General features: G+C 34.7%; 1 protein-coding gene across 1 annotated transcript in view; it reads left to right on the top strand.

The window, feature by feature from the left end:
- Positions 1-27895, top strand: part of LOC120415007 (uncharacterized) — a 280829-nt gene that overhangs the window by 4890 nt on the left and 248044 nt on the right. Inside the window, exons 2-4 of the mRNA XM_039576367.1 lie at positions 3700-4365; positions 9570-9812; positions 11424-11577. Coding sequence (XP_039432301.1) covers positions 4019-4365; positions 9570-9812; positions 11424-11577 — 744 coding nt within the window. The 5' untranslated portion in view covers positions 3700-4018. The remainder of the gene's footprint in view (positions 1-3699; positions 4366-9569; positions 9813-11423; positions 11578-27895) is intronic.

Here is a 27895-nt window from a genome sequence, read left to right as displayed (position 1 = left end):
TGTCTCGAGTTTTGACCACTAAAGTGATATATATATGTACTTTGTTATTCTGGATCTAAAAAAATGATGAAATTTTTTGTCAAAACCCATCTTATTACTCATTGTTGGTAAAGATTGAGGAAGGCATCAACCAAATAGGTGGATTAAGTTAGTAAAAGCTATGAAAAAAAATCAAACCAATCCTGGATGTTTATAGAACATTTTAAAAAGCTTCAAAAGACCTTTCAAATGCATTTGAGAGGATTATAATTGATCAAGTTTTACGCAAATGAGATAAATTTTAAGATTTTCCATGTTTTTTGGACCTCAAACTTCAATGACCGTTTTACCCCACTTCCCTTTGTCGTAGAGGGCTCATATTTGACATGAGTTCATCTCATGTATAAACAAGCAAAGACTGCAAGTTTCATCCAAATTGGAGCACCTCGATACGACCTCTACAACAAACCGAGCAAAATATACAAAAACTACCTCTTAAAACGCACACATCAAAATATTCATCTAATCACTTAGACATCTCATCATTCATTGGCAAAAGCTCAGAATCCCGTTATCGGAGCGATGTATCATAACCATGGCTGACTTTTCTGTGCACAGTATTATCCATTTGATCACCTCCGGAAAAGCTCTCCGACATTGTTCGTACTCAATGGGTATCAAATGTTGCGGAAACACTTTCGCCACTACGCCACAACACACCAGCCTGACCTATCTCTTCTCACAATTTGTTGATTGCAAATTTGTGGGCGCGAGAGATAGAGAGAGAGAGTGAAAAATAAAGAGAGCAGAGATTAGAGCACGAAAGAGGATTCATAGTGCATTATGTGTGTGTGTGTGTGTTGCGAATTTCCCACCAGGAAAAGACGAAACAACCATCATTGAAGTCATCGTCAATGTTGAGAGGAAGAGGAGAAAGGGGAAAAAGAAGAAGGAAGTAGGATTTTCCTGGAGCAGGAAAAGTAATGAATGAAAATTTTTTGCTCATCGCTAGCGCCGGAGAGGACGTGTGAAAAGTCGCCAGTGGCGGAAGCCGATTTTTTCAGGGAAGAGAATAAATCCTGTTAAATTCTAAGCCTGGCCACCTTAAAAGTGATGTGACTTTGGGACGCATTTTGTGGTGTGTAAGAAGAGAAAAAGAGTATCTTTGCTCTATATTTGGGTGCGAAAATGGAAAGTGTTGTTCCGAGGAAAACGTGAAGGAAAATATACACACGCACACGAAAACCTTATCCGAAATGAGAGTGAATCGTGCTGGCGCGTTTAATCTCTTTGATGGATGCTCATGAAAATTTAAATTGTGTATAGGGTTGAATTGACACGTGTATAATGACGGCTCAGTGCACTCCGGGGAGCTTTAACTCTCTGGAAAGGTTTACGAGTTTTTGAGTGTTGAATTGGGTTCTTTGATGGCCTGTTTTGGTGATACAATAAGGATATGTTAACTATTAGTTGAAGGGAAGCTGATCTTCATTCCAAAATTAACAAATTAACAAAATTAATTTAACGAATATCTCCGTCAAAATTTAGCATGGGCCGGTTGTCCTCTCTTAATCTTAAACAAATTTATCTCATTTTTGCCTTTCTTACTAAAGAAAGGTATAGTGTTTGCTTTTGGCTCCGACTCCAATTCAAGCTTCGTTCTCAAATCATTTCTCGAGAAATATAAATTCGAAAAATTTGCAAAAAATCATGGACGATCGATTTTCGACGCCCGATCGATTGACAATGACAGAATTGGTCTACCTCCAATATCCGAATTTTGGCGCTTAATTTACTGTAGAGCACGCGTGACGTCCGTGTGTGGTAAAAAAGTGCTCAATTTTGTGGTAGGGGGTTTCTCAGAGCCCACATTATGGATTTAAGCTCTCTTGGGCGCATTTGAAAGGGGATGTGCTGAACCTGAACCAGTTCCATACCAAATTTGAATTTATCCATTTTTTATGGGGACTCGGAGTGTGTTTTCACCAAATCAGGCGGTTTTCAAATGAAAATTCGGTCGAAAATTGAAGTATTGAAATCGTTTATTTATCCAAAAAATTGCATTTTTCCAGCCCTACATCCTCCCAAATTTTCATCCACGTCGGTAATGTGGTTCTTGATTTACAGCTTGTGGACTAATTCACTGTGAGGGGGAAAAAACCCCTAAAAAAGGTAAAAGCCAACTTTCACCAAATGCCAAAACTATTCCTTTGGCATTTTATCTAATTTTTTTTCTCCACATCATAATCTAGACCATACTCGATGTTCTGAAACAAATTTGACCTCATTCGGATTTACCGTTCAGATTTTAGAAAATTTCCATTTTTGCCTTTCTTACTAAAGAAAGGTATAGTGTTTGCTTTTGGCTCCGACTCCAATTCAAGCTTCGTTCTCAAATCATTTCTCGAGAAATATAAATTCGAAAAATTTGCAAAAAATCATGGACGATCGATTTTCGACGCCTCGTCGACAAGTTGTCAAGTTGAGCTTCACATGCAGACGCGAGCAATGCTGGCGCGTGATGCTGGCGCGTATAGAGTTTTGATACTAGATTACACCCTTTTAGTGCAAGTTGCTTTATCGATTGCTCGTTCATCACATATCGCCTATCATTATTTTCTATGCTAAGCTTCAGTGAACGCAAACTAGACGCAAGCAGCTATCTGTTCTGAAGCCTCATGCTCATTCTTTTGCCTTTCTTTTTTGTTTTGCTCATTCTCTGATCGAACTCTGAGCGAACGAATTTCTGGGAAGCGTCCAAGCTTCCCATGTGCCAGTGACAACGCACATCGCGGGTTTGGTTTTCTAGCTTCGGTACTAGCCTTTTTGTGTATTAGTATTTTTGTTCATCGTACCAGCGCACCAAGGTGGTTTATTCGGTACGTTTGCGTTTGTCGTAGTGAAGTCCCACCGAGCGCTCAGCCGTTGTATGCTTCCCAATCCCAAAAACGCCTAAATGCATACTACATACTCATGCATACTTATTGAAAGCTCACAATTTTGCCTAACGCCTAAATGAAAGTTTAGTGAATTACAGTAGGCTTTTCAAAGCTTTCAAGAACATTTATGCGGCTTTACCGTTACATCGTTGTTTACAACACGGAAAATTCTCGGGTGTTGAAACACTTTCTGCTAGTCATTTTGTAACCACTTTAACGCATTGGAGCAAGACGGAATTATTTTGTTTTCTCGTTAATTCTTGATATTTTGAAAAGTGCAAAAAAACACTCAGAGAATACGAACAATTTAGCGATATACAGAAAACATTACGAACATCGCAAATTGTGAGCTAATTCTCTGTCTCAAAAACAATGTGTTCTGATTTAAAAAATCGAAAATGCTTGTGTGCGAGCACAGCTTACAACCGGCCATGGCAAATGGGGCAAAAACCAGTGAAAAAATATGGTTGAGTTTCGAATTGTATTATGAATGGACCATTCTTTATTTTGCTATTTCTTTGAAAAAAAAAAAATCAACTGCCGTTAACTTCCTTTTGTAAGAAAGGCTCTATCTCACCCCAGGTGGGATTAAATCGGGTTTTTAAAATACTGTTGTTATGGGACCATCCACAAACCACGTGGACACTTTTTTTTTGGAAATCTCTAGACAACTAGCTAACTAAAAAAGTTTCATTGAAATCAGTCGACTACAAAAGTACCAGAACAACTCCTGATCACGAAAAACAGGAGTTTCCACCAAAGCTCATCGCACCCTTTACAGTAGTTTCAGGTGAACCTTTTTGATAGAGAATCGTAAAACGGCGGATAATGGAATTATGATGTGCCATAAATGATACAACGGGTGGCATGTTTGCATGTCGGAAGCAAATCAAGAGTGAATTAGTGAGTGATTTTACTACCATCGTATAGACAACAAAAGAAGAAGAAGAGTAAACCAACGAAGAAAACCACATTGTGTTAGAATACACTTTTCGCGGTGCCAATTTATAATTCATTAAGCTTCCCATCAGAAATTTTCCTCCAAGAAGAGCCAAAAAAGAGTAGTTAAATAAGAAGAGGAAGCAGCATTCCAACAAACCATGGAACGCGTCTGGCGCAAGGTGAATCAGGGTCTCACGATGAGATCTTCGTCGACAAAGGTCCCGGGAGGATCCGCCACAACCGGGTGTCTTCCGTTGCCGGCGTCGTCTACGGGGCACAGCCAAAGTTTGCAACACCATCACCACCAGCACCAGCACCATATTCACCACTCGACGGATACGACCAGTTCGGCAGGGTTCGGAGAGGCCCAGCAGGTTGTGGCCGTGCAACAGCAGCAGCAGCAACAACAGCAACGTCGCCGGGTCATCATTCCGGGGGCACATACGACCTCGTCGGAGAAGCGACGCCGGCGAAGACGCCGCAGCCGGCCCAATCGAGGGGATGGGTGAGTTGATGTTTGCTTGTGTTATTTAAATTTATTTTTAGTTGAAATTAGTTGATTTATCACAGGGAAACAGTAACGCAAATATCTTTGAAAATTCATCAATTTGTTTGAGCTCACCAACCCAAAGTTAGTTCAATTTAAACGGTGAATTGCCTGTTACACTCCAGTACAAATATTTCCAAAAATCTAAGGTCGCCATCATGAATTGCTCATTCCTTGAACAGCTCGGAGCATTCTATTCCTTGAACAGTTTGGAGCATTCTAACTTGAGTTTAGCGACTTCAAGTCTATTTTAAGTCAAAACGCCATCTTTCTTATGAAAATCGAGAAAATCAGCAAGTACTTGTGAAAAGTCCTACATAAAAAATTGGCAGCGCTAGTCCGAGAGAATGATGGTCTCGAGTCGAGAGAATAGTGGTACCATTCACAGACGCAGAGAACACAGCTCGAGATGGGCGATAGAACTATTCTCTCGAGGTTCATTTGCAAAAAAGTTCATCCGTCAAACAAAAAACCAAAAGTGTCGACAACGGGAATCGAACCAGAGACCTTTGACAAACCAATCCAATGACTTAGCTGCCTCGGCCACCACAGCTTGGTGACCATGGAGAAGTCAGAAATCGATGTATGACACTTGTTGGAGATTTATTGATTCAACTAACGAATGAACTCATTTGTTATGATGGTGTGAGTTGGTACCATTATTCTATCGATTTTGGCACTGAGCCCTCAATAAATTTTGAGAGAACGATTATCTCGATTCTGAATTTTGGGTGTATTGTTTTACAGCAGTGCAAATTTTATTTTAATTCAAATAGACAAAAACGTTAAATAAAAATTCATTGTGAGAAAAAAGTTCAACACAAATTAGTTAAAAGTACAAAAGTTCGAATGCCAAAATGTCGAAAGGACAAACTTTCCAAAGAACATAAATATGTTCCAGTTAAAAAAAAACTTCTCAAAAGAATTGCAAGCTTTAATAAATAATTTTGCAATAAATCAAAATTCTTTTGAAAAATGGAAATAATCTCATGAAATTGAAACAAGAAAAAATCGTTTGAAAGAATTGAAAAAATATGTTTGAATTACAAAAATCTCGAAACTACAGAACAGTTCATGATTATAAGAATGGAAAACTCAAGAAGTATTGTGGAAATGAGTATACCCGAGCAGACGGAAATAACTTGGGAATAACATTTTTAGATATTTGAAAATACTGGGCCAATAACACCTTATGTTATTTATAACAAGATTTGTTATTCGTCGTTTTGATTTTTTTTGTTATTGGATTGTTATTGTAATAACAGACTAATAACATTTTTAGTAACTCTTCGAATAAATCTTTGTTATTATTTTTTGTTATTTTAACAACTAATCCGATCATCCCAATAACAGTTGGAGGCATTCTTCCACAACAAAAATAGTATTCCCAAGTTGTTTTGGCTTTCAATCAATATCAGACCAATAAAAAAATTGTTATGATAACATTAACTGTTATTAAACCCTTACGCAAAAATGGATTTTTCAAGAAGATTCCATAACACTTTCTGTTGATTTAACAGTATTTGTTATTGAAATGGCATGAATTTTGTTGTCTGCCCAGGTAAACTATTTTGAAGAAATATAAAACTCAGGTTGAAAAATTATCCTGCGTAGGTTTGAAATGAGCCAATGGAGGGTCTGTAAACAAAGAGTGAAGCCTTCTCACTGCTAATGTAAACATCTACTGACGCACGCAGGATACAATCTTTGTTTACAAACTCACAATGTAAAAGTTTTGATTGATCTGAAATAAGCAATTTTTGCTCAAAATTGCATAAATTTTATTTGTTCCAATCATAGAACCCATTCTCTTGATGCAGACTTTTAATGTATTTATATACCGTAAACCGGGGTGACTTTGATTGGTTTGAGATTTTTTTACATGAAGAGTACAATTTAAATACGTACGGAATGGTATGGAATCATGTTGACCGTATGAGAAGTGTTAAAATTACTTGAAGAAAAAGTTTTCGTAAATTTTTTAAAAGTTAGTTAACTACAGTCCAGACTCGATTATCCGAAGGCCTTGGCAAAATTTCACTTCGGATGATTGATACTTTGAATGAAAAATGTTTTTTTGTTGTGTTATTTTTGATTGTTGAGCTTAAGTATGACCTCTAAACTACTCTAAAAAGATTTAGAATTTTCATTTTTCAATGTCGGTCAAAATGGTGATGATAAAATATTGAAAATATGCATTTTTAATTTAATAGGCAATCAAACATTCAAATTTGACATAAATCGGGTCGCCCAATTCGAATTTTTTGTTAAAACAAGAAAATATAAAAAAACGACTCTTTTCCGTGATTTGATTATTCGAGGTACCATACAAATCTTCGGATAATCGAACTTCGGATAATCGAAACTTCGGATAATCGAGTCTAAACTGTATAATTAAAAAATGTTGATGAATACAGTCGACTCTCTGGATGTCGATTTTCTCGATATCAATATTGCTGTCAATACATTTATCGTCCCTACAAGTAGCATGCTTTGATTTTTCGTTCTATAATTTGATACCTCCCGCTCTCGATGGTCACTTCAATATCGACAACGAGAGAGTCCACTGTACTATTAGTTTGAAATTCTCAAAGTATCATTATTTTCTCCATGAACATGAATTTGAATCGGAAAACGAAATGCATTTTCGGATTATTTGGACATTTTTCCTTTAGAAGAAGGTAACATATATTTGTAAATACATAATCTCCAAATTCATAGGCATTTTCAGTAGAACCAATTTGATATAAAATGTGAAAACTTTTGATTCGTTCTTCGAGTTCAGTTTAAAATGCAATATGAATGAATATTTTTATAAAGAAAACTGATTTCAACGAATTTCAGGCAAAATATTGACTTTTTTCTACAATTTCACCTAAAATTTAAATGTATTTTGTTAAAAAGCTTATAAACTTGGTGAACTAAATATAGAGGAGAGTGGGGACACTTGATCCCAAGCCTGTATCTCGTCAGCATGTGGGTAAATCAATTTGCTTTGTTCTAGAAAGTTGTGCGAAATTGAGTAAAACTCATTGTAGAAAACACAGAAAAAAATTAAAAAATGTTAAGATTGAGTTACACACATTTTTCTTAAATGTGCTACAAAAAATTTCCAAGAGATCTTTTTTCTTTGTTTTTATAAGTTTAAAAACACTCAAAAATTATTCAAAAAAACTATTTTTTATACGTGAATTGTTTAATAAACATATCAACTCCAAAACCCTTACGCATTTGACGTTAAATTTATCGTCATACTATTTTTACAATCAATTGTTTAAAAAAGTGCGTTTAGGGAGACCCCTACATTTTTACAGTCACTTGAATCAGCCACAAGATTAAATAATTGGGCTGGGTTTTCGTACATAGCTTCCTTTAGTATAGTTGTACATAACCTACTGCAGTTTGAACCATTTTTCAAAAGTTTTGTAAACAAAAATTTCCAGCTTTTGTAAACATGCTTAATTTTGATCTAAAAAATAATATTTTAAGTTTTTAAATATTTTACATACTAAACTTGTTAAATTTCGAACACAAACGTACAACTTTTATGTGAAATTGCTGTAACTTATAGAAAATTAAAAGTTTGGATGAAAAAGAAACATTTTGCTTCAGATTTCTTCAAAATGTTGAAAGAGGGATCAAATTACCCCCAACATTTTGAAAATGCCGTTTTAAAATATTTTTTTAAAACGCCTGGCATGATTCGAAGAGTTTTTCTGATGAAATACCCTTATCAGCCAAACATAGTTGAATGTTCAAGCTTTCAATTCATGCAAAAAGTTCATAGTTTTGTGAGAAATTGACAGAGTTGTGGGCGATACAAAAAAAAAAAGGGATCAAGTCTCCCCACTCTCCCCTACACATTGATTTTTTTTAACTACACTAACAACCTTAGCGGTGGGAAATTTGACGTAAAAATAAAATTTGAACATCTTAAATCTGATTCTATCAAGAAAAACTATGATATGACTATCAAAGTTACCACGTATTTAAAATAAGAATTTCCAACCCACAATTGAAAAACTTTTTTTTTAAATACTGCAAGGAACTTGTGTGGGGAAGTCCCAGTACATGTTTAAAAAATAATAATCTTTTAACATACCTTACCAGTTGGAAAATATTTCAAAATTAAATTGAAATCCTGTCAATGTCACCCCGGTTTACGGTACTCATATTGTATGACTAGCATTCAAAACTTTTTAAAAAATCTCGTTTTCAGGATTTTTTTTGAGATATTTCGCTACATAAAAAATCTCTGCCTAAAAGCTCAAAATAATTTAAGATAAGCAGGAAATAATTAAAAAAAAATCAAAATCGCCCACCTCGATGCAACAAAAGCCACAATTTCACTTCCCATTTGAGGATTTATTTCCACATATTGCTCGTTGGCCACTGTCCAACGTGTCTATCGGAATACTCATCGCCCAGTTAGAGCGATAGCACTTTGAAATAGTGAAAGAGAAAACTCCGATTTGCAATTTAATTACGATGACAAATGATACGTCCGTGGCTGGCTATGTGAGTGGGATTTCCCCTGAATCTGCTTAAAAATCATCACTTTTGATTGTGGGTTGAATTTTCATGTATTAATTCCAGATGTCTCAGAAGTTGATTACAGCTATTTATTTTTCTTGAATGAAAAAATTTAAAAATTTAAACTGAGATCAAAAAATACACTACAGATAAAACAAATATTTCAACAATACCACCCATTCCTACACCAGCTGTCACATTGCAAGAATAATCTCTGGAAAAAGTGTCACACGCAGTGCAAAATACTCCAAAACACACGTGTGAACCAACAGTCTAGCATCGTCGGCAACTGGTGAAAGTAGATAGACTGTCCAGAGTGGCTACCGAGTGCGAAAAAGAAAAAAAAGAGTACAGTTATAACCGAAGCGTTGATTAATCTCAGTTGTTCTCGTTGTTCACGAGGATTTCTCTTCCGCCACGTGTGGGCAAAATGCCAAATCATGTGGCAAGAAACACGGAACAGATGACACCGCTCGCCACAGCAGCACTTTCAACAGTTTAACTGTGATGTCCTGTATGGGGCTAGGGTAAAAGGTGCAATTGTTGGAAGGTTTATTTTTATCATGCTCATACTTTAAACTTTCCTTTTAATCACTCAAATTGTTTCCCTTCTTTTTTTCCAATTCCAGTAACTCACAAGGTGTCGGCGGTGGTCACTCATCCGCAGATCATCACAAGAATCACATCTCGTCTTCCCGTGGTCGTGGCGCCGGTGGCACCACCAGCTCCAATAACAACAACAACACCCAGCTCGGTCTAATGTCCCAGGTTGGCACCGAACAGTCCCTGCGGCAAAGGGCCGTCGCCCGGCTCAAGATGTTCAACTTCAATCTCAACTGGGATCTGCACATGAACCAGTGCAAACCGTGCGGGTGAGTGCTGCGGGATGATGTTTGAAACGGTGGGAAACTCATCACCCTAATGCATCGACAATCTCAATCCTTTCGAAAGATCCACTCAGCAAATGACCCAGTTTTAGAATGGTTTTGTTTTTTTTGTTGACAAAATGGGACTTGTTCCTAATTTTACATAGCGTGATGTACAATTCACCTTAAAAAGTAAAACATTAAACATTAAACATTAAACATTAAACATTAAACATTAAACATTAAACATTAAACATTAAACATTAAACATTAAACATTAAACATTAAACATTAAACATTAAACATTAAACATTAAACATTAAACATTAAACATTAAACATTAAACATTAAACATTAAACATTAAACATTAAACATTAAACATTAAACATTAAACATTAAACATTAAACATTAAACATTAAACATTAAACATTAAACATTAAACATTAAACATTAAACATTAAACATTAAACATTAAACATTAAACATTAAACATTAAACATTAAACATTAAACATTAAACATTAAACATTAAACATTAAACATTAAACATTAAACATTAAACATTAAACATTAAACATTAAACATTAAACATTAAACATTAAACATTAAACATTAAACATTAAACATTAAACATTAAACATTAAACATTAAACATTAAACATTAAACATTAAACATTAAACATTAAACATTAAACATTAAACATTAAACATTAAACATTAAACATTAAACATTAAACATTAAACATTAAACATTAAACATTAAACATTAAACATTAAACATTAAACATTAATCATTAATCATTAAACATTAAACATTAAACATTAAACATTAAACATTAAACATTAAACATTAAACATTAAACATTAAACATTAAACATTAAACATTAAACATTAAACATTAAACATTAAACATTAAACATTAAACATTAAACATTAAACATTAAACATTAAACATTAAACATTAAACATTAAACATTAAACATTAAACATTAAACATTAAACATTAAACATTAAACAATAAACATTAAACATTAAACATTAAACATTAAACATTAAACATTAAACATTAAACATTAAACATTAAACATTAAACATTAAACATTAAACATTAAACATTAAACATTAAACATTAAACATTAAACATTAAACATTAAACATTAAACATTAAACATTAAACATTAAACATTAAACATTAAACATTAAACATTAAACATTAAACATTAAACATTAAACATTAAACATTAAACATTAAACATTAAACATTAAACATTAAACATTAAACATTAAACATTAAACATTAAACATTAAACATTAAACATTAAACATTAAACATTAAACATTAAACATTAAACATTAAACATTAAACATTAAACATTAAACATTAAACATTAAACATTAAACATTAAACATTAAACATTAAACATTAAACATTAAACATTAAACATTAAACATTAAACATTAAACATTAAACATTAAACATTAAACATTAAACATTAAACATTAAACATTAAACATTAAACATTAAACATTAAACATTAAACATTAAACATTAAACATTAAACATTAAACATTAAACAACCTAATCAAACTCCTCCCCCCTCTTCTCCTCTCGCAGACCAAAAAGTGGCAACATAATCACGAGGCGCCTCTGCCGGAACCGCCGGGGCGAGGACAACGAACTTTACCGCTCCAACAGCTTCAAATTTGAGCGGTTCGAGCGGAAGGAAGCGGGCGGGCCGGAAACCGGAACGAGGACACTGCGAAAACAGGTGAGTGACACCACGTGGGCTGGCTAACTATCTACACTCCTAAATATCGCACACACGTGGGCCACGTCCATTCATCACGGCGGACGAACGATGCGAATGGGCAAAAGGATGCTGCCGGTGTTTGTCCTTCTTTTTTTCTTTTCTCTGTACCTCGCTGGAAGCAGGGTGTTGTGTGTTTATCCGTTATGAAAAGGAAAGCTTTCTGAGGGAGAACAAAAAGGGCGGTAAAGCTTGCTTGCCAGAGGGGATGGTGGAGGCGGATGGTGTGGTGGTGGTGGTTCGCATTTTGACACCTAGTTGGCGTTGCTTGGTAGCTTTCATAGCAGCGAAGCAAGCTTTTTGTTTCGGACGCATTCTGGTGGTGATTTTTCGCAGAGCTTATTTACAGGGGGTAACACAAATGTGAGAACGGTGAGAATAAAATTGCGGTTTGCTTGACGAGAAGTAGTTTTTTTGGGTTTACGGTTGAAATTTTATTAACAGACGACAGATCTTCGTAGCCTCAGGCGTTCTGAGGCGTGGAAATAAGGAAGTGGGGTTGTTCTATTATTTGCCAATAATTAAAATATGTGTAATTAGGCTGGTACAAATTTTACCATCCCCCCCCCCCCCCATCTTTAAAATTGGTCTGAAAAATCTGGGGGCAAAAAAAAATTTTTTTCAAAAAACTTCAAAATTTTAATGAAAATTTAAGTGCAATCAGATGAAATTGATTTAAAATGCATTCCCTTGCGTTTAAAATCATTTTTAGCATCTTTAGAACTTTTGAAAAATTTTGATGTTTAGTATAGGAAAAAGTTTTTTTCGCTGTTTTTTTGTTTTTGTCAAATTTTACTTTTTTGAAAACTAATGATTGCAAAACAACTTAACTAGTGTAAAATGCATTTTAAAACACTTTTTGCATTCAAATGTTGAAACTATTGCTTGTTATAATTTGTTTTGTCCCTCGTGACCTTGTCCATAGCTGAGGGACAAAAACATCGTGCCTCTAATGTGTTTTTAAAAACGTTCAATCACAGCTAATAAAAAGCGTTTTCAACTGAAAATGAGCGATAAATAGCAATGTTTTTTTCAGTAATTTGTTTAAATGGTGTAAATTTGCAAATTGGATGGAGTTAAGGGTGCACAGCAACGAAGGAAGTTGTTGTCTTCTTATTCCAAAATGGTCAAATTTACGGACCCAATCCTGCAATTACGGGAATGCAAAATTAATCAAACTTTGTTGTAAATTACTTTGTGGGCAGTATTTTAGGTGATGAATAATAAAATATTTCGATAGTACTCGTAGTGTTGGAAATACTAAAATGTCTGTAACAAAAATCTGGGTGCAAATGCTCTGGTTGATGTGCACCGTTAAGAGCGATTGCTTACCTTACGAGAATTTCATTACATACGAGAATTTCCACTATGTTGAGCATTAGTTAAGTGAACAAAATTAAAGATGATAAAACTTTCATGCAAAAACATTGTTGAGTGGTATAAGTGAAACTGAAAAGTTAATTTATCTTTCTATAACTACTGCAGGGACTTGATTGTTCATTTCACTAAACTGTTTATTTCTGGAGTTTTAATAGAGCAATTCTCTACGAAATCGGTCTTTTTTCTTCAATTTTAATTTTTGTATTTTTTAATCCGGCTGAAACATTTTTGGTGCCGTCGGTATGCCCAAAGAAGCCATTTTGCATCATTTGTTTGTTCTTTTAATTTTCCATACAAATTTGGCAGCTGTCCATAAAAAAATGATATGTGAAAATTCAAAAATCTGTATCTTTTGAAGGATTTTTTTGATCGATTTGGTGTCTTCGGCAAAGTTGTAGGTATGGATACGGACTACACTAGAAAAAAAATGATACAAGGTAAAAAAATTTTGGTGATTTTTTAATTAAGTTTTTATCACTAAAACTTGATTTGCAAAAAAAAAAACACTATTTTTGTTTTTTTTCATTTTTTGATATGTTTTAGAGGACATAAAATGCCAACTTTTCAGAAATTTCCAGGTTGTGCAAAAAATCTTTGAACGAGTTATGAATTTTTGAATCGGTACTGATTTTTTTAAAAAAAATCAAATATCGGTCTCAAAAATTTTTCAACTTCATTTTTCGATGCAAAATCAAATTTACAAACAAAAAGTACTTTAGTGAAATTTTGATAGTGCACATGTTTGCTCACTCTTGAAAAAATATTTTTGAAGAGCTGAGAAAATTCTCTATATTTTGCTTTTTTGAACTTTGTTGATACGACCCTTAGTTGCTGAGATATTGCAATGCAAAGGTTTAAAAACAGGAAAATTGATGTTTTCTAAGTCTTACTCAAACAACCCACATTTTTTTTATGTCGATATCTCAGCAATTAATGGTCCGATGCAATCAAATTGTCTAAGAATATTGAATTGACCATTGTGGCACCCCCTACAGCGTGGTGCAGACCCGTAATGCTATGCTATCTCAGCAATTAATGGTCCGATTTTCAATGTTAAAATATGAAACATTCGTGAAATTTTCCAATCTTTTCGAAAAAAATATTTTCAGAATTTTAAACCAAGACTAACAATTTAAAAGGACGTAATATTGAATGTTTGGTCCTTTTTAAATGTTAGTCTAGACTTGAAAATTCTGAAAATATTTTTTGAAAAGATTGAAAAATTTCACGAATGTTTCGTATTTTAACATTGAATCTGCTGAGATATCGACATTCAAAAATTGTGGGTTGTTTGGGTAAGACTTAGAAAACATCAATTTTCCTGTTTTTAAACCATTGCATTGCAATATCTCAGCAACTGAGAGTCGTATCAACTAAGTTCTAAAAATCAAAACATAGAGAATTTTCTCGGTTTTTCAAAAATATTTTTTTTAAAGGTGGGCAAACATGTGCACTTATTTTAAAAAATGAAAAACTGCGACTATTTTCAAAAAAGTCACATAAATATGGATTTAACTTGAAAACGGTGCAGTTTATCAAAATTTCACTAAAGTACTTTTTGATTGCAAATTTGATTTTACATCGAAAAATGAAGTTGAAAAATTATTGCGACCAATATTTCAGTATTGATTCAAAAATTTATAACTCACTCAAAGATTTTTTGCACAACCTGGAAATTTCTGAATAGTTGGCATTTGAACATATCAAAAAATAAAAAAAAATCAAAAATAGTGTTTTTTCCAAATTAAGTTTTAGTGATAAAAAAATAAATAAAAAATCACCAATTTTTTTTCCGTGTACCATTTTTTTCAGTGTAGTCCGTATCCATGCCTACAACTTTGCCGAAGACACCAAATCAATCAAAAAATTCCGTCAAAAATACAGATTTTTGAATTTTCATACATCATTTTTGTATGGACAGCTGCCAAGTTTGTATGCAAAATTATATGGACAAACTAATGATGCAAAATGGCTTCTTTGGGCATACGGAAGGCACCAAAAAAGTTTCAGCCGGATAAAAAAATACAAAAAAAAATTGAATGACCGAAATCTGAGAGAACTGCTCATAAACAAAATCTGTGCAATTATGCCCTTGTTAAACGAAACATAAATCGATTGTAAAATAAATCATAACAATCAAACATCTAAAAATGGGTACAATTTTGATGCGAGAAAAAAACTGTAATTTACCCTCTGAAAAAATTTCAAAAGAGGTAAAATAACAGCATGTCAAATTTTGCACAATTCAGGATTTAGTTTTGGTTGTTTTGTAGGTTCCATTTTCTCAGGATTGATGGATAAAAGCCTATTGATACAATATTATTGAAATTGAATTAAGAAAGGGCCAAACATTCAATATTACGCCTTTTTGAAATGTTCGTCTTGATTAAAAAAATGAAAATATTGTTTTCGAAAAGATCGGAAAATTTCACGAATGCTTCATATTTTAAAATGAAAATCGGACCATTGGTTGCCTGCGATATCGACGTTAGAAAATGAAGGATTATTTTGGTGAGACTTAGAAAACTTCAATTTTCCTGTCTCTTTTTATTTAAGTCACTGTATCTCAGCAACCAGAGGTCCAATCTTCAATGTCTCTTAGACAATTTTATAGCAAATTTTCTGAACTTTAAAAAAATAATTCTGAAATGGTCACTCATGGTCACAATTTTTAAAAATCGAAAAATTGCAAATATTTCGCTTAAAAATAATCTTACGGTGGCTATATCTTGAAAACGGAGCCCTTTATCAAAAAAAAATCTTTGAAGTACTTTTCGATTGCAAATTCAATTTCACATAAAAAATAGATCATTTTTTTTTGTATGAAATTTAGATTTTTTTCCAAAAATCACTATTTTTCCCAAAAAATTATAACTTGGCGGTGGATTTTTTGACCATACTTCTCTATGGCTCAAAGTCACAGGGTTTTGTCCCCTAAAACATATTATCGCGGGCGTTAATAATTAGAATTCATGCGAGCTGATATGACCGCAGAAGAATGGTCGCATGACAGCCGCAGAACAAATTTTTGGCTGTTGTCAAAGGTTGCCTTGAGTTTTCTGCTGACTTTTTAGAAAATATTCAAAACAAATCAGGTTGACAGCCAAATCAACGCTGAATTTCAGTTCAACCTGCTGATTTTTACATAGCGGTAGTTCGGCGGCTGTAACCTCCTGTCAGTCACAGCGAATGAGAAAAGTGATTTTATCTCGCAACAAGCAATATAAAAAAATTTTGAAAATAAAAAAAAACGGGAAATATTTTTTTTGGGAAAAAATAATAATTTAAAAATCTAAAAAATTTCCGTGTGCATTTTTTTTTCTCAATAGTCCTCAACAATACCTACAACTTTACAGAAGACACCAAATTAATCAGAAAATTCACACAAAAGTTAAATACCATTTTTGTTTGGACAGCTGCCAAAATTGTATGGAGACTTGTATGGGTAAACCAATGACACAAGAGAGGTGGAGAACTGCTCAGCTGGATTAAGTTACCTAGGTTTTACATTCAAAACTGTACCAACAATTTACCGCATTTGTCACTTCTGTGCTGCTCAATGATAAGATAAGATAACACGCGTGAAGTGTTTACTAGGGTACTAGGTACTATTTCAAAAGTATGTTTTTTCCACCTTTATTGTCCTGGTCAATAACGGAGTAGCAACTTTTAATATTTTAGAAAAATTTAGGGTTGGAAGTTTGACTTATTTTATGTGACTTTTCTAATGCTTTCAAAAATGTAATTTTTTTTTGGGTCAACTTTAGCCGTGTTCTTTTTACTAACATTTTAAGTAAAAATAAGTATGCAGTAGTTTTTGCAGTTTTATTAATGTTTTGTTGCTATAGCAGAACATGTGGTAAACAAGCAAAAATTTAAAAAGTGACTGTTTGAGCGGCCGTGGCTGACTGGTTACGGTGTTCGCTTTGTAAGCGAATGGTTCTGGGTTCGATGCCCATCTGCTCCCAACGAGAAAGTTAAGAACACACATAAATTTGAAATGATGAATATGAACGAAAAATCAAAGTCGCTCGAGGCGGGGTTCGATCCCTCGTCCTTTGGGTTGGTATGCAAAAATGCTAACCACTAGGCCATGACGACTTGGTAAGCTTGGACTGGAATTAGGAATACTGTTACAGAGAGCGAGTTGTGGCGCTATAACCACGGCAAATAGAGTCCAGGGCATTCGTGGAAATACAATGTCCCATCCCAGAGGGTCCCGGAGTACCAAACCTTCTTAGCATGGTGCTCCCAATGAATACAACCAAAATCTCGGAGCGTATGGTGGTGTGTCCCCACGCTTCTTCCTCCCCTGTCGATTCAGAATTGTGTTGTTGTTCGAACACTCAGTGCTCAAACTCAACCCAATTACGAGTCATCTCTGCGATACGGCTTTACGCAGTAGGCCTGGCCGCTTTAACGCTTGTGATGTTTCAATGCATTCCGATGCAATGGTGCACTACAAATGTTAATACATGACAAGAAGAGTGCTAGGCGTCATCTAACCTAAGGCACTCTCCAGGATCCCTTCGAAAGATTGGCTGCGCTAGGGTCTGATTAGATTAGATTAGATTAGATTAGAAAAATTTAAAAAGTGACTGTTAAAACATGAAAAAAGATAGCCAAAAGTTTATGGTAGGAGGTGGTAGAATAGCCGAATACTATCAAAAACAAACAAAAAATAAACAATGTAAATGTAAATTAAAATACTAAAAATGAACAAGAAAAACAGAGAAGTAAAGTTTTTCGTACGCCAAAAGTTGCTCAAAATGACCTCCTGAACACGGGAAAAAATGTGGGCAGTAGAGGGTTAAATTTAGAAATAAATACATTTCTGAACATGGTGGTGGAAAGTCTTTTAAAATTCACTATCCATTTTTTAAAAATACATGCATCATCAAGATTTATTCTGCAGGCGTAAAATTTAAAAATGAAGCCATATAACATTAAAACGCTGCCAAGTCATTTTTGAGATAAAATGTCAGTACGTGTGCTTTTAATAAATTTCAACGAGCGGTGGATTTTATTATCACGACCAATTCTTCATTTGAAAAAAAGCTTGCAAAAATGATAAATTTCCCAACCACTCCGGTAGTAGATCAACAGCCACACACGACGCACAGTTTGTATGCAGCCATTCCGTGGATCTGTTGCGCTACTTGAATTCGAGATGAGTCAACATAAACCATTTTTTTGTCCAGTCCCCCTCTAGTGTCGTGATGGAAAGTGCGGACTTCACATTGCTAACCCCAGCTTTGGTTTCGGTTTTCAGAGCAGGACCAAACCGGTTGACACATGTGGTCACAGTGAAGTGCTATTTGCTGGTCGAAAAGTGGACGTTTTGCGCCAAAAAGGAGAATCGTTTTCCCGCACTCTGCGAATCCAGATCCTTTTCGGAGGCCTCACTTTTGAATTGGGATGCCTGGCAGATGAAGGGGCAATATTTGAATACATTTCTCTCTTTTTTTCGACCCGAGTTTTTTTTCGGTCGGACCTTTGTTTCTTTCCCAGTCCCAGCTCGGCAAATGCTAAACACATGGTAATGATCGCCCAATCAAACCGTTCTCCGCTTGACGGGTTCATTCCGCTTCGAATTCCGCTTCGAAAATTGTTTCGAAATTTTCTAAACGGAATCTCCGGTTGGACTCCGTTTCAATTCCGTTTGACCATTTTTGCACAAGGGCGACACCTGCTGGTGTCAGACGGAACCTCGTTGACATTTCGCCTCGATTCGCCGAAGCGGTTTTTGTTTGAGTGTATTTGTGAGGCGGCTTTCTAAGAAACGTCAAACATGGCTGATCTTGGACTTTTCGGAGCTAATTTTCAAAGTTTTCGCGACGTGATAGAAAATGGCGCATCTTCCTCCCAAGGTGAGTTGGATATTTCCTTCAATCAACTCGAAACGGAGTGGAATTGGTGCAATAATCAACATTACACATTTTATTCCTTCCTCCTTTCAGATGCAGCTTTCTCGGCCAAATTCAGCAGCAGCAGCAGTTCCGGCCAACGAGGGCGCAAGATTGCCAATCAGAGGCGGCTTCAGCAATTTCCTGGATGCCGGAGAGTGTGCCAACGATGCACCGAAACCTTTCCAAAGATGTCGTCGTGATCAGCGACAAGGGCGCGCTCCCGATCGTGGACAATCCGCCCACCCGTTTTTCGGAGAGGACACCTAAGAAGCTTGTAACGAAGCCACCAACGGATCGGCGAGGGTGCCGTCGAAGTTACCGTCTTTGATAAAGATCTTTACGAGAAGCGGAGCAAGTACATCAACAAACCATGCAAGACCGCTGAAGGCGGCGACGATCCGGAGCAGGTGTCGTCGGCCAGCAGTATTCCCAGTTGCTGTTCGACTCCATCGTCAGGACATAGAGAAAGCGGCCAGGATGTGTACCCGCCGCACACCAAGGTCGAGGTCCTGAAGATTCCCGCTTTGATCTGGCCAACTGGAGCTGCTCGGCGTAGGCGATGGCAAGAGATCAAAAGTGTCAACCGGTGCGCCAAGAATGACGTCGTTGTGAACCGCTTTAAGAGGAAGAGGAACAAAAAAATCTGTGTAACTCTGCGAAACAACAAAATAAAGCGGGCTCGGTATTGGGATGCGTTTTAATTAACGATTAGATAAAGGGAAAATAAAAAAAAGTAAAATCATAAAAAAGTTTAATCAATTTCTATGGTTGAATCCCCATTTAAAATGGATTCAACAAAAACAAAAAAGAAAACCAGCAAGAAAAAACAAGAAGAAGAAGCAACTGTCAATGCCAACACGTCCATTCCGTTTCGATTCCATTTGAATTCCGCTTGAACCGATTTGCGGCGAAAACTCAAACGGAACCGGTTGTTGCGTTTGAAACGGAATGCGTTTTAGAATCTAAAACGAACACTGTTTAGAATTCGAATCGAACTTTTTTCGCTCAAGCGGAATTCTAAACGGAATTCAAACGGAACGCGCTGAGTGGGCGGGGTTTGCTTCCTGGTCCAGAAAGTTTTAATTCATAAGGTAGCATGAATTTTTCTGTTAAATTATCAATTGATATTGGCGAATTTTTCTAATTAAAATCTTAAACAATGTCCCTTTTTAGTACAAATAGTTTATGAAATTCAAAAATCCAACCTACCTAACATCATCTAAAGTGCCTTGACGTTCTGGTCCGTGGCGTATTTTTCGGCGAACGGAGGAGCTGACAGTCGTCGGGTTTTTATTCGACGCGGTCTGCCAGCAGTGTGCTTCACTGGTGATGGTGCAGAGGGAATACTTTGATATGGCGTATACGCCTGAATGTATGCATGCATCCCGACCACGCGCGTACGTCAGTGCCGTTCTAGGGGTTGGGGATTGATGCTGAATTCTCAGCCAGTTGCGTTTATTTTTTTCTGTAAAACGGGGTAGGGGAGACCAAAAGGATAAATAAAGTAAATAAAATTATTATGCGGGAGAATATTTGATGTTTCTTGTCGAAAGCGTCGTCGTCGGCCGGCGAAAGGCGAGAAATGGGCGAAATGTCGTTTGGCTTTGAATATAAAACGGTTTGTTTCTGTCTCAGCTCTGTCAAACAGAGGAATTTGCAAGTTTTTGACTGGTGGGGGTTTGTTTCTGTTTTGCATATCTGTTGTCGTATCATGTCTTGTTGAGAAGTTCGTTGAAGCGTGTGTGTGTGTGTTACCCTTTTGAGAAATGAGCAATCCCACCGATTAATATCCGGGATGATTAATATCCTCTACAAAAAATTGTTATGCCCATAAAGGATATTTTAAAATGGATTAAGAAACCGTCTTTGGGCAATCTGAAAACGTCAATTTACAAAACGATAACGAAAAGTTGGAATAATTTTCAGTTTTTTTTTAAATTAAATTGTAAAAAGCATCAATCAATGCTTCACGCTTTACTGAAATTATAAAAATTAAGCAGTACATTGACATAACTTCCAACTGGATCATAAAACATTTGAAGAACATATTTGCAATCTAGTAATTCCAGCTTAAAATTGGATTTGTCAGGAACTTTTTTACACGACCCTCGCCGATTCCAATGAAACTTTGTAAACATGTTATCCTACACCACTACCCCTTACCACACAGAGTCAAAAGAATCGTTCCCTTAAAATGTATACATTTGGCACTGATTCCTCAATATATTGAGGAATCAGTGCCAAATGCTACCAAAACAAATGTGTTCATTCGCTAATTAAAATAAAAATAGTATCAACAACTGACTGACAACTCCTTCGTCACCAAGCTGTGATGGCCGAGGCAGTTAAGTCATTATGGGTTAGTCTGTCAAAGCTCTCTGGTCTCTGGTCTCTGGATACACTGAAAAAAAAGTACCAAATTCCTAAATTCTAGGAATTTTGGCTCCTTTCCTAATTAAGTAATCCAAACCCCGATTACTTAATAAGGAAAAGAGGCAAAATTCCTAGAATAAAGGAATTTGGTACTATTTTTTTTATTTCAGTGTAGGCTAATGTAAGCTATTTTGTGCATATGGAGCCTGTTGCACTCGACAATGACATTTGAGAAGGGCAAAAGTATTTCAAATATGTTTGTATTTCGTAATTTAAATATTGCTGTATCTCGAAGCCGTTATAACGTATCAAAAAGTGGTCAAAGACAAACTTGTAGGAAATAAGATGGGCTTTCTGAAAAAAATACAGGGAAGGAAAAATATGCGCCATTTCTTTGAGATTTTCCGATTTTTATGTTTAAAAGTTAAATTTAAAGGTGAGTCCACGATTTTTTCGTTTGACAGGAAATAACCTAAGATGTTGCAAAAAGCCCCACAAAAATGTAGAATGATTTATACGTCAAAATTGTCAAAACTTATCGTGGGAATCGATTCTTCAGACAATTTTACTTAAAAATATCTTTGTTGACCAATGACCAAAGTCCAATAATTGTGAAGATACAGTTGAACCTCGCATAGTGCGCTGGCGTTACGTTTTGTATTTTGTCGATTTCTCAAACACTGCATAATATTTTTGCAATTCATTTTAAGCAATTTGCTGGTCATGATGAAACCTACAAATTTCTTCAAACAGATGGCAAATATCGAGTGTTTTTTAATAGGTCCTATGAACATATGAAACACAACAGCTTATAGGTCAGGGGTGCTCAAAGTTTTTGGAGACTGGGCAAATTTGAAGCTCAACTGAGTGTCGGGCCAAATTCATAAAAAAGGTTATTTGAAAAAAAAAAATGAAATCGCGTTATTTAAATTTAAAAATTGACCATAAAGTTTAAATGAAAAAAAAAACACATGCAGAATTAATGTTTTTTCATGGCAAATTACTTATTCAGAACAAGTATTTTCAACTTGTGAATAAATAGATAATCATTAAATTTGCCATAAAATCTAATTTCTAGCGCTATTCAACTTTAAACACTAACTCATGAAATCACAACTCAATTTTTTACAATATTTGACAAGGGTTTCCAGCAAGGTCTCAGACTGGCAAGTAATTAATCATTACTTTGATTTTAAGCTGGTAATTAGGTAAATCAATGAATATTAAATGTTAATTAATTATTAAATGTTTAATTAATTAAATGTTTCATGAATCCAAAATCTATTTATTTTTATTAAATAATTGTAAAATTCCAGAGTTTTTTCATTAAAGGACCTATAAGCTATTGTCTTTCATATGTTTATAGGGCTCAATAAAAAAGTCGAGAAATATGTTTTTTTTTGCAAGAACTACATTAGAGTTGTTTATTTTTTTCTATGTTTTTCCTTCTAATAGACAGTCAAAATTATTTGAAGTTTATGTGGATCAAATGCTTAAAACCAAAATTTACTTAATTATCATTGATAAAAGCAAGTGAAAGCCATTTAAAAATCAATTAAAATAAAAATAAGTTTTTTTTTATATATTTTTCAGCTAAATACAGCAGGACTATCAACCTGTAATATCTCTTTTTTAAGAGCTGAACTATTTTCTTGAACCATTTTCAAATATTTCTGAGACAAATGTTTCATTGTTAAAAAATCAAACTCAGTGAAATTAGAATGGACTAATCAGATGGCGAAATTAAATCAAATGTAAATGACAAATTACACATTATCCGTATCCGTATTTTTGGTAAAGGATTTTTTAAATATACTTGAGAAAAAAACAAACGAAATAATGTCAAACCAATGTTCGAACAACATTTTAAAACGTAACGTTATTTTGAAGAATTTCACAGTCATAAAGAGCCGCTGCAAATATTTTTCAAAGTTTATGTTTGGCTCGAAAATCTGGGGGCCTTTCGACTTGCCAAGTTTTCAGTAGGAGAAAATTTTCAATATGTAATCATGAAACTATTGTGAAATATTCTGCTGTTTTCAATAAAAATTATACAAAAAAAAAATCACAATCCAGATTGGCACCAAAAAAACTTGACTTTGAACAAAACAATACTATTTGTACTTTGCTTGATATTGAGTGTTTTTATTTTATTTCATTAAATTTATTTTTGAAAGAGCTATTGAATAAGCTAATTATAAATATTCAAGATTAGAAATAAATACTTAAATTTATTAAATATTAAACTATATATTTTTTCATCATAGTGAAAAGTAACAAAGTAATTCATGTAATTAATTAATTTGGACCGGTAATTTGAGTAATTAATTGGCAGACTGGCAAGTAATAAACGCTTCTGGAAACCCTTGATATTTGATGCGAGTTTTTGAAATATTGTTGCATTCTTTGGGTAAATTTCATATGATACAAAGTTGTTTTTAAATGAGTTTTCATCGTTCCATTTATGGTATGATTTAAGTTTATTAGTTTAAATTATTTTTCAAGGTGTGAAAGTGGTTGAAATTGAACGACTTCATTTTTAAAATTTATAACTCCAAACAGTTATTTCTCGAATACTTTTAAACAAATTCTTCTCGAACCCTTTTTGAAAAATTAAATTATATCTATTCAATTTTCATCCAAATTGGTCAAGGTATACATATTAAGTAAAGGTAAACATTCAAATGATATAACAAAAAATCGCTAAAATAAAAAAAAATTCTTGTATTTCGGGAATTCCCAGGAAATTTACAAATTTCCCTGGAAACGCGAAATATGTTTTCCCGGGACGGGAAATTGGACGCTCTAGTCCTCACCTTGCGCAAAGCGATTCAATTTTCCATTTAAGTTTGTATGGGGAAAATATTTTTTTGAATTTGAATATTTAGAAAATCCACGTTTCACGCTATATCAAAACCGGACCAAAACCATATTCGGATGCTCTGGAAAGTGCTCCCGAAGAGAGTGGTGCTAACTTGCTTTTGAAAGAGGGTAATTCTTCGCCAACTCACGCAGGAGTTGCCCCGACCCCTCTTCGGTTTGCGTGAAACTTTGTCCTTAGGGGTAACTTTTGTCCCTGATCGATTCGATTGTCCCGAATTCGAGGTCCGTTTTTTGATACTTCGTGACGGAGGGGCGGTACGACCCCTTCCATTTTAGAAAAAGCGAAAAAGAGGTGTTTTTCAATAATTTGCAGCCTGAAACGGTGATGAGATAGAAATTTGGTGTCAAAGAGACTTTTATGTAAAATTTAGACGCCCGATTTGATGGCGTACTCAGATTTTTGGAAAAACGTATTTTTCATCGAAAAAAAAAACACTTAAAAAGTTTTTAAAACTCTGCCATATTCAGTTACTCGAATGTAAATTTTTTACAATTATTCTACTGCCTCTGTAATTGCCCCCCCCCCCCCGCTGTCATTCATTTCCGTACTGCCACAACCAATCACAAACATAACATTAAATTGAAACCGAGTCCTAAACCAACCATAAACATTTCAAATCTCATTTGTGTTGACTTCTCCTGAAACTCCCCACTTAGGACCACGTGATCTTTCTCAATAAAGCAAAGTGCCTCGCCTCGGTATATTACCATCCGGTCCAAAGTTCAATTTCCCATTTGCGCCAATGCAACACCAACACCATCGCCTTCAGTCAGTGTGTTATCTATCTTATCTTTTTTTTTGCTTTGCCATGGGGAAAAGAACTCGGCTTTTCCTACCGCTGCTTTGGAAGCTCACAGTTTTGATACACTTCTTGAGGTGACTCAATGGCGCCTACATGAAACTGATAGCCCAAAGCTCCAGAAGGAAAAGGTGAAACTCTGATGAGAGCGGAAGCACGTGCAGCAGCCGGAAGTGGAACCTCGTATAAATTGAAAGCAATCTCGAGAAGTTTTACAGGAGATGTTTGCGAGGGTTGTTTTTTGCTGGTATTTTGAACTGAATAGAAAGTGGCTTGTGCATTATTTATGCATCGTAAAGCTTGGAATTATTTTGAAGGCCGTGTTTTTTCAAAGCTTTCAAGTTTGTCGCTCGTGTGTTAGTTGTTTAGTTTAATTAACACTGCAACTTGTCCAAAAGGATGTAACCAAAATTATTTTCGACGGGCGGGGGCAGGGGCACTTTTAAATTTAATTCTAAATCGGATTTAACCCGTAAAAATATGTTTTTCAAAAATGACAAAAAATCCCAAAAAAAGATCTTTTTTCATACCAAACGTCCCTACCACGGTGACAGCATCCGCCAATTCTGTTTTATCTTCTATCGCGCCCTTCGACAGATTTCCGATTGCAATTTAATGACAAATTTATATCACCTAGTAACGATCTTCTCTGTTTGCTTCGCTTTCCACCCTGAGGGAGGCCACCCCAAAACCAAGTGGCCTTCGAAGAGGGGGCAAAAGTGGTCCATTTTCCACCTGCTACGACGTCACGTCCTCCAAACCTTGTCGCGGTTGTAGTAAAAATCTGCTTCGTTCACAACTTCTGATCCTGCGTCCTGAACATCGTTTTCGGTAAATAAGGGTGAATTGATAATTCGAAGATGTTCTTTTTACGATTTGCCGTCGTAATCAGCGAAGATAAATATTCATCCACTTTGGGGACGGGGTTGACCTGGCTGGGGTTTGTAGACTTTCTTTTTTTTATTGAAAATTTACATTTTTATGAGATTTTTTCTTTCAGTTGTTCGGATTTCTTTCGTCTAGGTGCCTTGATTGGCAACAATTTTTTGTTTCATTTTTATGATTCTCTGAAAAAACATATTAACCTGTGTTAAACAACCTTGACCTTCTACCTTGATACTTACTTTAAATGACCGATTCTTCGGCTCCTTTTAAAAAAAAGTCCAAGTTTTTTTCAGCGTTTTGGCTGTAGTGGCAAAATAAAAGAAGAAACCCCCCAATGTTATTACATTTTTGGAAAGATAATTGATTTTTCTACAAAGAAATACCATGCAGAATGAACCATATAGTACCTGTGCTTCCCCTGAAATAAAAATGTAGCGTGACGGGACAACATCGTAAAACTGAACTTTTAAAAGGCACACTACAAAAATCGCCACAGTTTTGCCAGTTTGATTTTTAAAAACTTTTGCTCTTCTACACATTATCACAAATTAAAAAACGAATCTTTTGCTCCTTGAACTGAAAGAATTGGATGAAATTTGAGTTTTTGCCAGCCATTTCTTTTCATGACGGGACAACGAAAGGAGCAGATTTATGAAAAAACTCCTCTCCCGTACAATGGCTTGCAGACCACTTTTGGTCAATGTTCTTGGCTTTTAAGGTAAGAAAAAGCGTTTAAAGCACATTGCAATTGTTGCATCATAATAAAAAAGATTTTTTTCATATTAAAAATCATATTGAAAATTGAAAAATGTGACATTTTGGTGTAGCTTCGCTAAGAATCGGTCAAATGATGAATTTAAAATAAATTGTCTGATTTGCAATTATGAGAGCTCTAAAATCTCTTGTTCTTCAAATGCAACAAATCATCCTATTTTTTGTCACTACAATATAAGTGATTTTATGACTCACACCTTATGACGATGGCTCGAATCCATAAAACCTTAAATAAAACAAAGAAAAAAAACAAAAATGCTCTAACTTTACTAATTTTTTTTATGGAAAAATTTCGAAAATTAAAAAAAAATAACGACGAAAAAGCATACTTTCCTGCACCAAAAATAACAGAATCGAATAGCAACACTTTTCAAAATAAATTTTGAAAAGTTCTACTTTTCTGCACTGAAATGGATGCTGAAAAGTTGAACTTTTCAGCACTTGTTTCGAAAAGTAATACTTACCAACATTTTTTTATTTAAACGATCTATTGACTAAATACATTTGACTTATGATTTCACTCCAAGGGTGTTTTTGAAATTGCAAAAAATGTTGTATGGAACTCGTTGCAAAACTTGATTTTTTCAGCTTGATTTTTTCAGCACTCGACGAACCTCGTTGGATAAATGTACGACTCAGTGCTGAAATTTTTTTTTCTTTTTTCTTATCCAAATAATTTGTACAACAACTTATGGCTATAGTCACAATAATAGCAGGTGAAGTTTTTTTTTTCAAACTTTTTGTATAACGTTATCTGTAGGGCAAGGCATAAAAATTGGAAAATATTTTTGCTGTTTGCTACGACTCAGTGCTGAAAAAATCTTCTTTTTGCAACATGTTGCATAAACAACTAATAAAAATGTTTTTTTATCTAACAAAACGGAAGCAAAATCAATCTAATCGTGGTTACAAACCTAACTTGATTCTTTCCCATTTTTCAACAAAAATGGGTCACATAAATATCATGAAATAATTGACATCTAGCATCAAACATGATTTTTGGTATGGAACCAACATGTTTTCAATACAGATTGTGATGTCTGCTTTTAAAGAAGTGCATAGTGTTTTTTAAGTGATCATAACTTGAGATAAGGTTGCCAGATCTTTAATATTTTGGCTCGTTGGAAAGATCTTTTGATAACCTATCAAACGACAGGTCGGACATTTTGTATAGTTTTCTGAGCTTTCGTAAAGTTAACTTTTGGAGCGAGATTATCATTTAGACCAGAAAATGTCGAAGAAATAAACTATGAGAATTATCAAATACATTCTTTT

The sequence above is a fragment of the Culex pipiens genome, chromosome 2 (genome assembly GCF_016801865.2).
Source record: "Culex pipiens pallens isolate TS chromosome 2, TS_CPP_V2, whole genome shotgun sequence".
Lineage (NCBI taxonomy): Eukaryota > Metazoa > Arthropoda > Insecta > Diptera > Culicidae > Culex > Culex pipiens.
The sequence above is the reverse complement of the archived record's forward strand: the minus strand, read 5'-3'. Positions and strand labels throughout refer to the sequence as shown.